At 43.1% G+C, this 15,000-nt stretch overlaps 1 protein-coding gene across 2 annotated transcripts in view; it reads right to left on the bottom strand.

The window, feature by feature from the left end:
- Window positions 1–15,000, bottom strand: part of LOC147020868 (ectonucleoside triphosphate diphosphohydrolase 6-like) — a 41,059-nt gene that overhangs the window by 24,602 nt on the left and 1,457 nt on the right. For both annotated transcript variants that reach the window (XR_015061985.1, XM_085896584.1), the window contains exons 2-5: window positions 9,898–9,977; window positions 9,776–9,804; window positions 5,220–5,334; window positions 2,254–2,329 (exon numbers count right to left, since the gene is read on the bottom strand). Coding sequence is in view for 1 of the 2 variants with exons in the window: in XM_085896584.1 (XP_085752710.1) it covers window positions 2,254–2,329; window positions 5,220–5,334; window positions 9,776–9,804; window positions 9,898–9,977 (300 nt within the window). In the remaining variant the exon portion in view is untranslated. The remainder of the gene's footprint in view (window positions 1–2,253; window positions 2,330–5,219; window positions 5,335–9,775; window positions 9,805–9,897; window positions 9,978–15,000) is intronic.

Raw genomic sequence — 15,000 nt, 5'->3', positions numbered from 1 at the left:
GGGAAGAATGGGATTGAAGAGAGGTAATGGAGGGAATGGATGACGGATGGTCCTCTCGGAGAGACAAGTGAGAGTGTGAGATTTGTCCGGATTGAAAAACATGTTCCACATGTTGGACCAGTTTGTGATTTTACCCAGAGCTGCAGGGAGTGAAGAAGCTGCTGCTTGCCGGTCTGAGAAATGACAGATGGAACGGCAGAGGGTGGAGTCATCAGCAAAGAGATTAAGAGGATTTTCCAGAGTCGGATAGATCATTGATGAAAATGATCAATGATTTCACTGACTGACTGATGACATCATAAATGTTTTTTCCCTCCATACGATTTAGCCGGAGATGACCCTCAACTTCGACGGCGAAAATTTTGTGTCAATCTGACAGGTTTAGGAAACATGTGGGTGAAGTTTCCTCTTAATCTGTCAAGCCGCTCTGAAGAAAGATTGGATGAATGCAATGCACAAACTCTTCTGGAAGCAGGATGAGAATCACTCATCCACAGGTGATGCTCTACCCTCTCAAAGATTCGCACATAGGCCTCCTTGTCCGCAATCAGCGCATGTACAATTTTATGCCTCAGCTCCCTGAACGGCTCAGCTCTGCCATTCAGCCTGGCCCTGCGACTCTGGTCAATGGTATCCAGTGTCCCTTGGGAGACAAAGTTCCTCTTCGACTGATAGTGGGTTCCAAGACATCCACCAGCAACATCAATTATGGTAGTCTTGAAGGCACTCCACAACTCTTGAGGATTCCCCACAACACCCAGCTCCTCGCTTATCCCTGAACTTGCCAACATCCAGCCGAGGCTGGGATGGTACCATTCTCCTGGATTTAAGCTGCAACTTCAGAGTTGCTACAACAAGAACTTTAGGTGGAGCCAGGTGAGTGGGTTGTGCCAGCGGCGAGAGGCAGTCGGAATCAGATGGTTGGGTGGAGAAGGCAGAGTCAGCATGTGAGAAGGCAGGCAGAATCAAGCGGGTGGGTGGAACCAGCGGCGAATGTAGAGATCACAGCTTTTGAGAGGCTGTATGGACATATAGCTTGTTTTTCTGACACTGATGCTGCTGACGAGATTCTCTCAGCAAGGGAGCCTCATGGGTGGGAGGCCAATGGGCCGACCCCGTGCCTCATGGTTGCAGCAGGTTGATCAGCATCTCAAGGAGATGGGGATGGGCCTGGCATCTGCCTGGGGGATGGCCAGACATAGGCCTCTGGAGTACCGATGGAAAGTGGACTCAGTGATGCACTGCTCTGGAGTATGCTCCCATACCTGACCTCTGTGTGTGTGTGTGTGTGTGTGTGTGTGTGTGTGTGTGTGTGTGTGTGTGTGTGTGTGTGTGTGTGTGTGTGTGTGTGTGTGTGTGTGTGTGTGTGTGTGTGTGTGTGTGTGTGTGTGTGTGCGCGCGTGCATGCAAGTTACTGTTGTTGGTGGCTTCGATCTCCACATGTGGGTGGGTTTTCGGAAACCGAACAGGTGTCAAAGTGTCTACCTTCATTCGTGTGTTTGTGTGTAATTTTTTATATTTTAGATACAAAGTGAAGGTTCATGGAAGAGCTTGAACACTGAATGGATCAGTACGCAACAGAACAAAAGGAACAGCAGAAAGAGGGTGGAAATCACCAACAGCATGGTTGAAGGACAAAATAGTGGGAGAGTTGGGCAAACAAGTGATGTGGGGAGGAAAGAGGGGTAGGGGAGGATGCATGGGTTGGACAAGATGAATACAGAAGCAAACTCTCAGGATGGAAAACTGGAAATTTGGAAGGAGGCTGGACTGGGGTGGGGTGGGGTTAATGAGGTTAGAAAAGATAATGGTTTGTGACCTAATTAACAAAAAACACCTTTTTGATCATAATAATTTTCCTCTGATTTTCATGATGTTGAGTTGTATGGATGGATTGTAGATGAAGACACATTTTCTTAATTTACACTCTATCCCTAAATGTTGAGGGTCAAGGTCATATGGTGTTCCAAAAAAAAATATGGCCATCATTGTGTTGCGAGTGCTGGGGAAGGCTTACCCTTGGTAATTGCAGATATCTAGTTGTAAGGTGCAATTCCAATTATTTTGCATCTTATTAAGAGGTTCGCAGCCTTGATGTGGCAGCCCCGTACATGAATGGGTTGTTTGTCAAATCAATGAATTGCACCAGCTATCATGCTTCATCGTATTTACTTCATCAGTTAAGCCAAAGATTATGTAAATTAACACTACATGTCATGATCTCCTACATGTTATTCAGGTGGTGCAAGTTACCTTCATCACTTCCATTCATGATGGCGACGCTGTCATTGTTGACGATGAAGGGTGAGTGGAGAAATTCTCTCCTTACCTGTGGAATAAGGTAACCACATTGCAGTGGTAACCATCCACTATCATATATAAAAATAATAAAAAAACAGCAACCACACTGCACACTACCAAATATGGAAAGACGAGAAGGGTACTCTGTAGAGTGCATACCTCCGTCTGGATTCGGATTCAGATCTTCAACAAAATCAAATCAATTCATCCTTTTCACACACCCAACCTGTCCGCTAAGTTTTTGTCCGAATCTGTCCATAACTTTTGTGAGATGTGCTATTTATCGTTTTTGGCAATATCTCTCAATGGTAAAGAATCACTTGGAAAATTCTAGTAGCCGGATCTGGATCTTCACCAAAACCAAATCAATTCGTCCTTATCACACACCCAACCTGCCCATGACTTTTTGAGATATCCTGCACACAAACAAACAAACAAATGAAAAATCACTCAGAGAATGCCAACTTGACAAAACAGCACAAAGTAGAACGGAACTCGGTAGAGCACGTACGTCTGCCAGGTGGAACAGTTCACATTTTGTATCCCACTGATCGGCTGGATCTGAACCAAAATCCAATCCGCTTGTTCTTGTCACCGATTCAACTCGTCGACAACTTTTTGAGATATCGGGATATATTTAGTCTTTGGCCCTATCTATCAATTTTAGGAATTAGGCCTGTGTTGATCTTTTGACCTTAAAATCAATTAGTAGTTGAATTAATTGACCTGAAATGCAAATCGTTTTCAAATTTCAAGTCAATCGGATGAAATTTGAGGATTTTAGAAGATTTGGCTCAAATTTGTCTATTGGACTATGTACACCTTTTTGGTCGACCAAATTTTATGAAACTTCAATGCGTGACCGTCGCAGGGTCGGTGACAATAATCTCTGAAAATTTCAGAATGATCGGTTGAGCAGTTTGGGCTGGAGGTGAGCGAACAGACAAACAAACAAACAAACACACACACACACACACACACACACACACACACACACACACACACACACACACACACACAAACAAACAAACAGAGCGATCAACATACTTGTCAAAATTTTTATTTTCTTTTGCCAAGTAACAAGAAAGACCTCGTGCAAAGCATGATACTTGTGAAATCCTTAAACCAAATTTGACCTAAAAATAATTGGTGGTTGAATTCAGTGACAAAAAAATATGGAAATCATCATCAAATTTCAAATAAATCGGATGAAAATTGGTGATTTGAGAAATTTAGCCTAAGTTGACCTTTTGGCCTATGTGGATCTCAATAATACTTGTTCGTTGAATTCAGTGACCTGATCTGCAAGTCCTCTTCAAATTTCAAGTGAATCGGATAAAAATTGAGGATTTTGGAAACTAGACAAAGTCGTTGACCTTTGGCCTGTGTTGACCTTTTGACCTTAAAAACAATAGGTTTCTTGCTTATGATGAACTATCTATACTCGGTGGTGAAGTTTCATGAAGACCAGTTTAAAATTGTGACCTGAAGGCAATTGACATACAGACAGACAGACAAACAAGCCACATGTCATGCTCAGCACAATACTTGCAAAAAAATACCCCCCCCCCCTAACCAAAAAAAAAAAAACTTTTCATGGATACATCAAATTGTCCATTTCATTAAGATTAAAAATGACTATGTTAATCAAAGTTAAGGTCAATCGGATGAAAGCTTTTTTTTTAATGATGACAATCGATTTTAGAATGTTGACCTTGAGTTGACCTTTGACCTTTTGCCCTCAAAAATGGTTGGTTTCCCAATTCAGTGACCCAATATGCAAGTCCTGGTCAGCTTTCAAGTCAATTGGATGAAAAATGACGATTTTAGAAATTCGACCTCAAAATCAATAAGCTTCTCAGTTGAGACTACCTCTACAACTCGGTAAATTTCATGACGTTCGGTTTATAATTGTGACCTGTAGGTGATTGACAGACAGCCAAACAGACAGAATAACAAAGTCGACCAACCAATCAATGGACTTGCAAATCTTCGATTTTGTAAGTAACATACATACAGACAGACAGAATAACGCACACGACCAATCAATATACTTGAAAAAGATTCAATTTTTGCAAGTAGCAAACAGACAGACAGACAGACAGGGGTTAAAACGTAACTCCTGTCCCCCTTCGGTGGGCGGAGGTAAAAACACAATGAGTATAGTCTAGATAAGCTCATGACACGTCATCCATGGCAAGTTGGAGGTGATGAGAGAAGGGATGTTTGGAATTGAAAGCAGATTATTTATTTATTTGTTTTCGAGACGTGATCGGAAGCGATACCACACGTGGAATCCTGAAGGGTGGTGACGTGGCCTTCGGTGAGACAAAGCTCATGACGTCACAGACACAGCCAATTGATTGCAGGGATACCTTGCATCTCGGCTACAGGTCGCTCCAGCTGCAGGGGTGTGTGTGCGTTCCATTACCAAGTAGCAGTTGCCAAACCAGCCGTTCCTTATCGATGGTTTCAAATGGAGTGCTTGCTTGAGTGCTTAATAAACTTGGTGAGTGCTCTACAAGTTTATTGGTAATGTAACACACACGCACACCCCCTGGTCGATCAGTCTCTGTCAATCCTCACGAGTGCAATAGAAGGGAAACATTGTGTTTTAAAAAATTGATCGTAGTTCCCATCCATCTGAGTTACCACAAACAAAACGGGTCAAACGCATGAAATGTGGCTCGCTTGCCATCGATGCACCAGGTACTAGTTCACCGTGGGCTCGTATACATACACAACGCCAAGGTGAACTCTTCAACCATCCCTTTGCCATTTGGAGATGCACGTTCGCACCTGCACCGTGCACATGGTGTCTGTGTCCATCTCATCATGTATATCTTTTACCTGTGCCTTTGATCTTGCGACAATACCCTTCTCAAATAACATAGATCTTTTTGCATTGATGAGCTCACCTGCTCCAGCAGGGCATGGGCACGATGAGTGGGTAACAAGCGGAGCCCTGCCGTTGCGAGCAGAGCTAATGGTGTGCGCGACCACTGCGGAGGTGGAACATGCCTTTGAGCAAAGGTTTCACTTCCGGTTCCGGTTTTGAGCGGCAAGAGGTCTCCTTCGGGGCTCCCTGCTGACATTCTCAAAGTTAAGTTCCGGTTGTTATTTGTCCCGTTTTAACTGTTTAATTTTCTCACCTACATGTTAATGTGTGTTCCTAGTTCGGTTTTGTTTCAAAAATCGTGCTATTTTGTGAGTATTTATGTCGACATTCTTACCTGGTGTTTGAGGCCTAGTCCTAGGCTTGAGGCCTACCGGTTCCACTTGGTGTTCGATCGTTTTTTTTTTTTGTTTTGTTTGTTTTTTCTCCCCATTACCTTCAATTTCTATCCTCCCCATTACCTTCAATTTTCATCCTCCCCACTTTCCAAACATCCCCCATTCTCCCAACTAATCTCTTTCTTATCTCAAAAAAAAAAAATAAAAAAAAAATAAAAAAAAAATATACCCAACAACAACAACAACAACAACAACAACAACAACAACAACACGCTCACCTTCTCCCGATTCTGCTACTTCTTCTTCCTCTTAACTTCCTCCTCGTCTTCCTCGTTTTTTTTTTTTTTTTTTTTTTTTTGTTTTTTACATTTCCATGACCTAATCTGTTGAACTCTCTCATACATTATTATTAACAACAAAAACGATCTTATGATGCTTCATCTTCCTCTCTCACACATGTGGTACTCTTTACTGTTTCACAATGCACTACTCTTCTGCTATTTCAACAGACTGCTTTCATTTCGACCTCTCCTTCATTCCTTGCCTAAAAAATCCAACTATTACAGCGCTTCTTCTCTCCATGCTCTGAATTCGCCTTCATTGCATCCATCAAGAATTGTGTTAAATCGCATCTCTGACCTAAAACTTTTAAAAACCACAGTTTGCCATGAATGCTCGCTTTCCATCAACCATTCTTTTTTTCCAACTTCAGTGCCAACTCACCCCCTCACCCCTCACTCTCACTCTCAAAGCAACCATCCCACTCTTCTCCCTCCAAGCCTCCCTCTCACCTCTTTCAAAAATTCCCCCTCACCTTTCTCCCACCTTTCATCCCCCTCACTCTTCCTTCTCTAAGTTGCCCCCCCTCTCATCCACCAACCTGCCTCCCTCCACTGCCCTCTCACCTCCATCTCTTCACTCCACCTCCTCAAATACTCAACTGCCATCTTCCTTGTCTCTTGTCCCCCCTCTCTCCCAGCACCACAGAGCCTTTTCTCCTCCTCATTCGGCCCCCTCCCCTCGCTATTCTGCAATACCCCACACTCCTTCAGCAACCCTCCTTACCTCCCCCCTCGTCCCTCGTCCTACCCTCCCCCGCCCCCTCCACCTCCTGCACCCAAAGCCTCCTCCCCTACCTCTTCATTAAAAGTGTGGACCTCAAATATCCGGGGCCTTCGCTCAAACCTTTCAGATCTTTCCATGCAGGTTGCCACTGACAAACCAGACATTATCTGCCTAACAGAAACTTTCCTCTCCCAAGACGTGTCTGACTCCCAAGTATCTCTCCCTGGTTACTCCCTCTTACGGTATGACAGACCTGAGCCTCGTCCTGGTGGAGGTGTTGCTCTCTTCATCAAAGACTCTATTCCTCACTCTCCCTGCACTGCTCTCACTCCCCCACACCCCAGGAATACCTCTGGCTTCGGCTTCCCCTCCACTCCCACCTCATGTTTATATGTGTACTGTACCGTCCACCGAACAGTGATGACTCCATCTACACCTCACTCTCCGAAAACATGGACCATCTTCTATCTTCTCATCCAAACTCTCTCTTCCTCTTATGTGGCGACTTCAATTGTCATCACGCCAGTTGGCTAGGTGTGGGTACCTCTCTCACCTGCCATGGGACATCAGCAAAAGCTTTCTGTGACTCATTGGGACTGACTCAATCGGTCAACTTCCCGACCCGGATCTCAACCAATGGTACTCCATCTCTTCTGGATCTGATTTTGACAAATTTCCCTGACAATATCTGCTGCTCTTCCTTCGCTCCAATTGGTTCTTCTGACCACGTCCTTGTTAAAGTGGACATCTCTCTGGCTGTTATCAGAGAACCACCTCACCGCCGTCGAGTCTGGCATTTCACTCAAGCCGACTGGCAGGGTCTCCGAGCAGCCATCAAACTTACAGACTGGTCTCCTATCACTACTTTCTCAAACATCAACTCATCCTGGGAATTCTTTCAAAGAAACTTGCTCTCCCTCATGCACAGATTTATCCCCTCTCGTGTTCAGTTGTCTTACCCTTCCTCCCGCCCTTGGTTTACTGAAGCTTGTGGCGAGGCAGTTGTCCTGAAACAACTTGCCTTTGCCTCATGGAAAGCAAACCCAACTGAGGAGCAATCTCAGTTCTTTCCACAAAGCTCGGAACAAGTGTGTAGCTGCCCTCAGGAGAGCCAGAAAACAACATCTTTCTCATCTGAAGTCTGAACTCTCAAACCTCTCTCCCTCCTCAAAATCCTGGTGGCGTTTAATCAAATCTGTTTCTGGTGTATGTTCCCCCTCCATCCCCTCCCTTACCTCAAATGGCCGCACTGCTGATTCCACACGTGATAAAGCTGAATGTCTAAACTCGGTGTTTGCAGCTAAATCTTGTGTCCCAAACCCATCACTATCTCTACCCACTTTACCCAGTCGCACCCAACTGTCCCTGGACTCTGTATCCTTTTCTCCTGACAAGGTTGGAGAGCTTGCTTTCAAACCTCGAGTCAGATTCTGCAACCGGTCCAGACGGCATCAGCCCACGTGTCCTCAAAGCCTGCTCTTCTGCTCTTGCTCACCCTCTCTCTGTTCTATTCACCCTCTCATTTTCCCAAGGTCATCTGCCATCTGCTTGGAAATCTGCTAACATCACTGCCCTGCATAAAAAGGTGCAAAAACAGATCCCTGTAACTACAGACCAATCAGCCTTCTCCCAATCATCAGCAAGGTTATGGAATCCATCATTGCTTCAGACATGAAATCCTTCCTCTTCTCCAATGGCTTGATTTCCAATCATCAATTTGGTTTTCAGACCAGGTCACTCTACCCTAGATATGCTGCTACTGCTCTCCCATCAATGGATGGAGGTCCTCAATGCCAGACAGGAAATCCGAGCCGTATCCCTGGACATATCACGTGCTTTTGACACAGTCTGGCACCCTGCCCTACTCACCAAACTCTCTTCCCATGGTATTCAAGGCCATCTCCACTCATGGCTCGCAGACTTCCCTCTCCTGTCGCAGTCAACGTGTGGCCCTAAATGGAGTTCTTTCATCCCCTCTTCCTGTGCAGGCTGGAGTTCCTCAAGGTAGCGTTCTGGGCCCTGTTCTTTTTCTGGTTTTCATCAATGATCTCTCGGACTCTCTGGAAAATCCTCTATTTCTCTTTGCCGATGACTCCACCCTCTGCCGTACCATCTGTCATCCCTCAGACCGGCAAGCAGCAGCTTCTTCGCTCACTGCAGATCTGGATAAAATCACAAACTGGTCCAACACGTGGAACATGTCTTTCAATCCAGACAAATCTCACACTCTCACTATGTCTCTTCGAAAGGACCGTTTACAAAACCCCCATCCACTTTCTCAACAATCCTCTGGAAGAAGTCTTTTCTTTCAAGCTTCTGGGTCTCACTATCTGCCATGACCTTTCCTGGGAAAGTCACATTTCCAACCTTGCCTCAAAAGCCAGTCGCCGACTGGGAATCCTCCGTCGTGCAAAGTCCTTCCTCGGCCCTCTTGAGCTCCTGACCACTTACAAAGCTTTTGTCCGTAGCCTGATGGAGTACTGCTCTCCCCTCTGGGCTGGTGCTCCTGCCTCCCACCTTTCTCGACTTCACGCTGTCGAAACCAGGGCTTTTAAGATCATTGGCATCTCCCGCAATGAAGCTGAGTCTTTGGGCCTCTCACTCAATCACCGCAGGTTGGTCGGTGGTCTTTCTGTCTTCTACCGACTCCTCTCCAGCCTTGCCCCCCCTGCTCTCTCTGTGATTTGTCCCAACCACATTTCCACAGGGCGCTCAAGGTCCGCCAACAACCCCCTTCTGGTAAAACTACCAAAATCACGAATCACTGCTCATCTTCACTCTTTCATTCCTCTTTTTCCCGCCTTTGGAATAAACTTCATCACTCTATTCTTTCCCTTTCTTACCTCCAGGCTTTCAAAACAGCTGGTCACCACCACCTCTTATCTTCCCCCATCCAAATCCTCGATCTTTTCTACCCCCGATAATCCACCCAAGCCCACTTCCTTCAATTCTCCTGCTTTCCTTCCTGAAAGTCCCTTTAATGTCCATCTTCCCCTCGCCATGTTCCCCGTCCCATCCCCATCCCTCTCCCTTCCACAGTTCACCTGTGTCTGTTCCCCAATGTTTTGTCCCTTCCACTCCCGCCCCTCTTGTCTCATGCCTCCTTGCTGTGAGTTGTGTGTTAGCTCTCATACGAGCCTCGACCAAGGTATACAAAAAAAAAAAAAAAAAAAAGGCCAGGAGCTCCCGAAGGGGTCCTACACACTGCACAGGAATGAAAGAATGCCTCCTTGGTTGATCTGCTAAATAACAACAGCAGCAGAGGTAGTTGTGAAAATGCTGGTGTACGGTACTTACTTTCTCTGGCTCCTTTGCATAGGTTGAAAGACCTGGTTCCAAGGAGAGAAACCTCTCGTGCAGAAACTCTAAGTTACCATCTGGGGAACAAAGTTAACCAACAATTAAGGAGTACACTCATTCAAGAATGTGAATGGGATCCTTAAATATATATATATATATATACATATATATATATATATATATATATATATATATATATATATATATATATATATATATATATATATATATATTAGGAACCAAGAAATGGCTCATATGCCTTCAATGAAGGGCCAATCAATTAGCCCTCGTTGGACTTAGTCTGAAACGGGGACTTATGGATTGGGTCTCGTCCTTCTGTGCATCCGTTCGTCCGTCCGCAGCCATATCTCGGACATGTATAGACTAATGTTGTTCAAACTTGGCACAAAGACAACACATAATGGGAGACATAAGTACGTCATTACTTTTTGGAGATCATATCCAAGATGGCCGACGACAAGCGGCCATTTTGTTATTTAAACGTGACCCAACAATTTCTCGAACATGCATGGTCCGATTTTGTTCAAACTCTACACAAGCACCTCGTATGATGGCGTACACGTGTACCTCACTTTATTTTTCCATTTGATCAAAGATGTCCGACTGGTAGACTGGTGGCCATTTTAGTTGTAAAAAAAAACAACAACCCGGCATTAATCGTGTCCTCAACCATTTCCCGGACATGCGTTTACCGATGTTTTTTTTATATTGTCTTATATACAGTTATATAATTTATTTCTCTACATAAATAAATATTATTAAATGTTCTACTGTTTGTGTAATTCAGTCCGTCTCCCCCAAAATAGATGAACCTTGAATCCCTTGTGTGTGAAATTTTACATTCCCAATCAGAAACATGGTACATGTCACGTGACCAACTATCTTACACGATATAACCACATGACCCACATAATTAATATTCATGACCGAATAACCCAATTATACGCAATATTCCATGTCACATGTGACATGAATATTAATGAATGTATGATGAACCAGAACTGACGAGGCGGAACCGATAGTGACGTCACAGAGCTGTGGAGTGAGTGGAGCAGGAGACGCCATTAAAAACGGTTGAGTTAAAGGAGTTACATGTTGGCTGACTTTACTACACGACATGACGACGACGAGGATGGGTCACCTTGCTCTTACACCACCTGCTGCATTCTTAACAAGTCCGGGTGAGCCTTCGATACCTTTTACCTCATGGATGCGCATGTTCGAGAACTTCATGGTGGCGGGAAATGACGACGCACTTTCTGATGCAAGGAAGCGCGCATTACTTATACACTGCCCAGGAACTGAAGGGCAGCGTTTATTCCATACCCTCCCAGTTGATAGGGACACGTACTCTGCTGTTGTCGGTGCGTTAACAACCTTTTTCATGCCGAAGGTGAACGTTGTTTTCGAGCGATACGAGTTTCATCAACGAGCTGTTGACATAGACACACACTGACATACACACACACACACACACTGACATATACACACACACTGACATACACACTGACATACACACACACCGACACACACTGACATACACACACTGACACACATTGACATACACACACACCAACACACACTGACAAACACACACATTGACAACACCCACTGACATACACACACACTGACATACACACACTGACACACATTGACATACACACACACCAACACACACTGACAAACACACACATTGACAACACCCACTGACATACACACACACACACACACACTGACATACACACACACACTGACATACGCACATTGACACACACACACACTGACATACACACACACACACAAACACACTGACATATGCACACACTGATATACACACACACAAACACACTGACATATGCACACACTGATATACACACACACAAACACACTGACATACGCACACACTGATATACACACACACTGACATACACACACTGATATACACACACACACACACTGACATACACACACTGATATACACACACATACACTGATATACACACACTGACATACACACACACACTGATAGACACACACACTGATATACACACACACTGACGTACATATACACATACACACACACTGACGTACATATACACATACACACACACTGACATACACACACTGACATACATATACACATACACACACTGACATACACACATTGACATACACACACATTGACATATACACACACTGATATATACACACACTGACACACACACTGATATATACACACACTGGCACACACACACATTGACATATACACACACTGACACATACACACATTGACATACACACACACACACACACACTGATATATACACACACTGGCACACACACATTGACATATACACACACTGACACACACTGATATACACACACTGATACACACACACACTGATATACACACACTGATATACACACACACACACTGACATATACACACACTGGCACACACACACATTGACATACACACACATTGACATACACACATACTGATATATACACACACTGGCACACACACATTGACATATACACACACTGACACATACACACACATTGACATACACACACAGTGACACACCCACTGACATACACACACTGATATACACACACACACTGACTTACATATACACATACACACACACACACACTGACAAACACACATTGACATACACACACTGATATATACACACACTGGCACACACACATTGACATACACACACATTGACATATACACATTGACATACACACATTGACATATACACATTGACATACACACATTGACATATACACATTGACATATACACATTGACATATACACATTGACATACACACATTGACATACACACATTGACATATACACATTGACATACACACATTGACATACACACATTGACATATACACACATTGACATATACACATTGACATACACACATTGACATATACACATTGACATACACACATTGACATACACACATTGACATATACACATTGACATACACACATTGACATACACACATTGACATATACACATTGACATACACACATTGACATACACACATTGACATATACACATTGACATATACACATTGACATATACACACATTGACATATACACATTGACATACACACATTGACATATACACACACTGACACACACACACTGATATAAACACACCGATTGATATACACACACACATTGAGATATACACACACTGACACACCCACTGATATAGATACACACACACATTGACATACACACACACTGACACACCCACTGATATACACACATTGACATATACACACATTGACATATACACACATTGACATATACACACATTGACATATACACACATTGACATATACACATTGACATACACACATTGACATATACACATTGACATATACACATTGACATACACACATTGACATATACACATTGACATATACACATTGACATACACACATTGACATACACACATTGACATATACACATTGACATATACACATTGACATACACACATTGACATATACACATTGACATATACTCACATTGACATATACACATTGATATACACACATTGACATATACACATTGACATATACACATTGACATATACACATTGACATACACACATTGACATACACACATTGACATATACACATTGACATATACACATTGACATATACACATTGATATACACACATTGACATATACACACATTGACATATACACATTGATATACACACATTGACATATACACATTGACATATACACATTGACATATACACATTGACATACACACATTGACATACACACATTGACATATACACATTGACACACACACTGATATATACACATTGACATACACACATTGACATATACACATTGACATACACACATTGATATACACACTGATATATACACATTGACACACACACTGATATATACACATTGACATACACACATTGACATACACACATTGACATACACACATTGACATACACACATTGACATATACACAGACATATACACTGATATACACACATTGACATACACAAACATTGACATGCACACATTGACATACACACATTGACACACACACTGATATATACACATTGACATACACACATTGACATACACACATTGACACACACACTGATATATACACATTGACATACACACATTGACATACACACATTGATATACACACACTGACACACCCACTGATATACACACACTGATTGATATACACACACTGATTGATATACACACACTGACACACCCACTGATATACACACACTGATTGATATACACACACTGACACACCCACTGATATACACACACTGATATATACACACACTGGCACACACATTGACATATACACACACACTGACACACCCACTGATATACACACACACACATACACACACACACACATTGACATACACACACACTGACACACACTGATATACACACACACACACACACATTGACATACACACATTGACATACACACACTGACACACACACTGATATATACACATTGACATACACACATTGACATACACACATTGACATACACACACTGACACACACACTGATATATACACACTGATTGATATACACACACACATTGAGATATACACACACTGACACACCCACTGATATAGATACACACACACATTGACATACACACACACTGACACACACTGATACACACACACACACACACACACACACACATTGACATACACACACACTGACACACACTGATACACACACACACATACACACACACACACATTGACATACACACACACTGACACACACTGATATACACACACACACACACACATTGACATACACACATTGACATACACACACTGACACACACACTGATATATACACACTGATTGATATACACACACACATTGAGATATACACACACTGACACACACACTGATATAGATACACACACATTGACATATACACACACACTGACACACCCAGTGATATAGATCCGCACACACAGTGAGATATACACACACACTGACACACACTGATATAC

The sequence above is a fragment of the Eptatretus burgeri genome, chromosome 9 (genome assembly GCF_056783735.1).
Source record: "Eptatretus burgeri isolate ZD-2024b chromosome 9, Ebu_testis_v1, whole genome shotgun sequence".
In the NCBI taxonomy this organism is placed as follows: Eukaryota; Metazoa; Chordata; class Myxini; order Myxiniformes; family Myxinidae; genus Eptatretus; species Eptatretus burgeri.
The sequence above is the reverse complement of the archived record's forward strand: the minus strand, read 5'-3'. Positions and strand labels throughout refer to the sequence as shown.